General features: G+C 36.4%; 1 protein-coding gene across 3 annotated transcripts in view; it reads right to left on the bottom strand.

Annotated features, from left to right (window-relative positions):
* The window catches only part of LOC113823025 (m-AAA protease-interacting protein 1, mitochondrial), a 20,409-nt gene that overhangs the window by 16,344 nt on the left and 1,565 nt on the right, over nt 1-2,500 (bottom strand). For all 3 annotated transcript variants that reach the window (XM_070123123.1, XM_070123108.1, XM_070123113.1), the window contains exon 2: nt 1-59. This exon is cut by the window's left edge and continues 41 nt beyond it. In XM_070123123.1, coding sequence (XP_069979224.1) covers nt 1-33 — 33 coding nt within the window. In that variant the 5' untranslated portion in view covers nt 34-59. The remainder of the gene's footprint in view (nt 60-2,500) is intronic.

Here is a 2,500-nt window from a genome sequence, read left to right as displayed (position 1 = left end):
AGAGATGCAAACTCGTCTTATCACAGCTGACATAATTTTGGTCTTCTTTTGTCTTGATTCTGAAAATATTATCAGATAAATAGTAAGACATATAATAAACACACATAATAAAAAATTCATAATTCTATGACAACCTATTCACACTTAGGCCTTTCATCATAGATCACAGCAAGTTTCAAGTTGATGGAGACTGAACTTGAAGATCATGCATATTTATCCTTTATCTTATCTTCCCTGACACATTTCATAACTATTGTTATAACAATATCTATGATCTAAGTTAATCTATACAATATCAGCGTCTTATGGTTTCTCTGGGGCTTGGAATGCAAAAAAACAAAAAATCTGACTGGCAAAGTAGAGCCTGGATAAATCTGAACAGTGGGCATCAGTGATTTCAAAACTCAGATGAGGTGGTAGGCCCAGAAGATGAATATCTCTTGCGACCTGCTCAGTCTCAAATTGTTTTGCTAATTATTAGTTTCATTTCTGAATAATGAAGGGGGCTGTGCCTTCTGCAACCACCCTCAGGGGCTGTCACCTCCTAATCCTTACCCTGAAAGATAAAGAATCTACCATGCATGTACGGCAGGATAGAGCATGAGAGAATCACCATCCCAGGTCAGCACCCTCCTAACTCAGTGGCATCTATTAATCAGGTTAGTACTTTACAGTTCCTACATTGTATATTGCCTTCTTTGCCTTGCATATTCTATTCTTTATCCTACTGTGAATAGGATTCTTTGTGGGGGAGGGGGAGTTCTCAGGGTGCACACCCCCTGCATTTGTCAGTATAGTGAAGTACAATCTTCTTAAGGTATGAAGGCAATGCACACTGCCATCTTATAGAGTGTAAGAAATAGAGTCATGAACAACATAGGTACAGCTGCAGTGGCCTCATATTTATTGCTAAATTATTAAAATAACCATGGCATATCATCTCTTTTACAATATGGGGAAAAATACTCTCTCTCTCTCTCTATGCCAAGTGGTTCATGTATTACTACATGTTTGTCAAAATCATATTTTGCTAATCAACAGTGCCTGCTGTTCCATATTTATGCTTTTAAATTAAAAAAAAATTAATTCTATTCTTCCTTTATGTGTGTTAAGACTTATTTATATAGTTCTTCACACTAATCTTCTCCACATGTGTGTTTTCACCTGTGCAATGTTACGCGGCATAATGCTGTGTTTGGAACTCCTTGTCTTGTTACAAAAGCTTGTCAGAATCTCCAAGGCTTTCACTGCCTAAAATGCAACCAGCATTGTAAGCTGGGACATTCAAAACAGTCTGTCTGTTTTGAGGTTGAGGATTTTTTAACAACCTTAATACATGGTACCTTCCGATCTCCTTACTACATTGTATATCACCCATACTCAAAAAAGTTTTACAATATAGTGAGCACACTGTAAGGTCAATATATAAATTTTAACCTACTACGACAGGTGTCCTACATATGAGACACCCGGAAAAGTAAACATTACCGGGCATCCTGCCGGTGCGATGATAGATCGGAGCTCGCACTCTGATTTTGTCGCCTGTGGCAGACAGTGTGCAGGTAGGTTCCTGGACTCGCTTGGGTGCTGATTTTGAAGCCACCCGGAAAATATTATTTTTGGCTGAAAATGTACCGTCAGTATTGGGTTAAGCTGATTCAATAGACTGCCAAGAGAAGGCAGATTGGTAGTTGATTGACCAATCAGCAGTCAGCCTGCTAGACATAATCATCAATGGAAAGCCATGGATTTCAGCTGTCTTATTACTACAACTCCAACAGTCATCAACAGCATGGAAGGCTCAGTAACTGTCTCCCTGAGTGTTATTTTAAAGATTCAACCATTGTAAAATAAATGAATTATGATGAATATTCCTGTCTAACTCTCCTTTCCATAGTAAATAGTACATAATAAGAACTAGTACTTATCTTCAGGCAAAAAGTTAAAATATGATTGCAAATGTGTGGGAACTTAATCATTATACAGCCTAGATTTCTTTCCTAAATTTTTAATATCAAGCACCACATCTGGCTCACTGTTATATACCTTTTTTAGGACATTACAATAATACATAGCAAATTTTTGAAGCAGTGTATAGGGGGGGGGGGGTAAATCATCAGACAAAATATTATGATTTAATACAAAAGGAAATTGATGTAAACATATACATACAGAAGAGTGACTGAATCAGGGGCAAAATAATTTTTAAAAGGATTGCTTAGTTATCTTTGACATCAAAGAAGGTAAAACAAATCTAAAAAATATGTGATATTGAAGTATATGCATATCTTTTCATGGAGGGAATCTTTGGGTTCCCTATGGCAGTGTTTTTCATGCTCCAATATTTGGTTAAGGAGATAAGCATTTTTTTGTCTGTCAACTCATTTCACATTCAACATATATTTGATTCAAAATAATGATAGAGCACGGGAAGTAAAGAAAACACTAGATAGTTAGTTTTATCCAGTATTAATCTCTTGTATTCAGTTGTATCATCAAC

This window comes from Penaeus vannamei, chromosome 1, assembly GCF_042767895.1.
Source record: "Penaeus vannamei isolate JL-2024 chromosome 1, ASM4276789v1, whole genome shotgun sequence".
Lineage (NCBI taxonomy): Eukaryota > Metazoa > Arthropoda > Malacostraca > Decapoda > Penaeidae > Penaeus > Penaeus vannamei.
The sequence above is the reverse complement of the archived record's forward strand: the minus strand, read 5'-3'. Positions and strand labels throughout refer to the sequence as shown.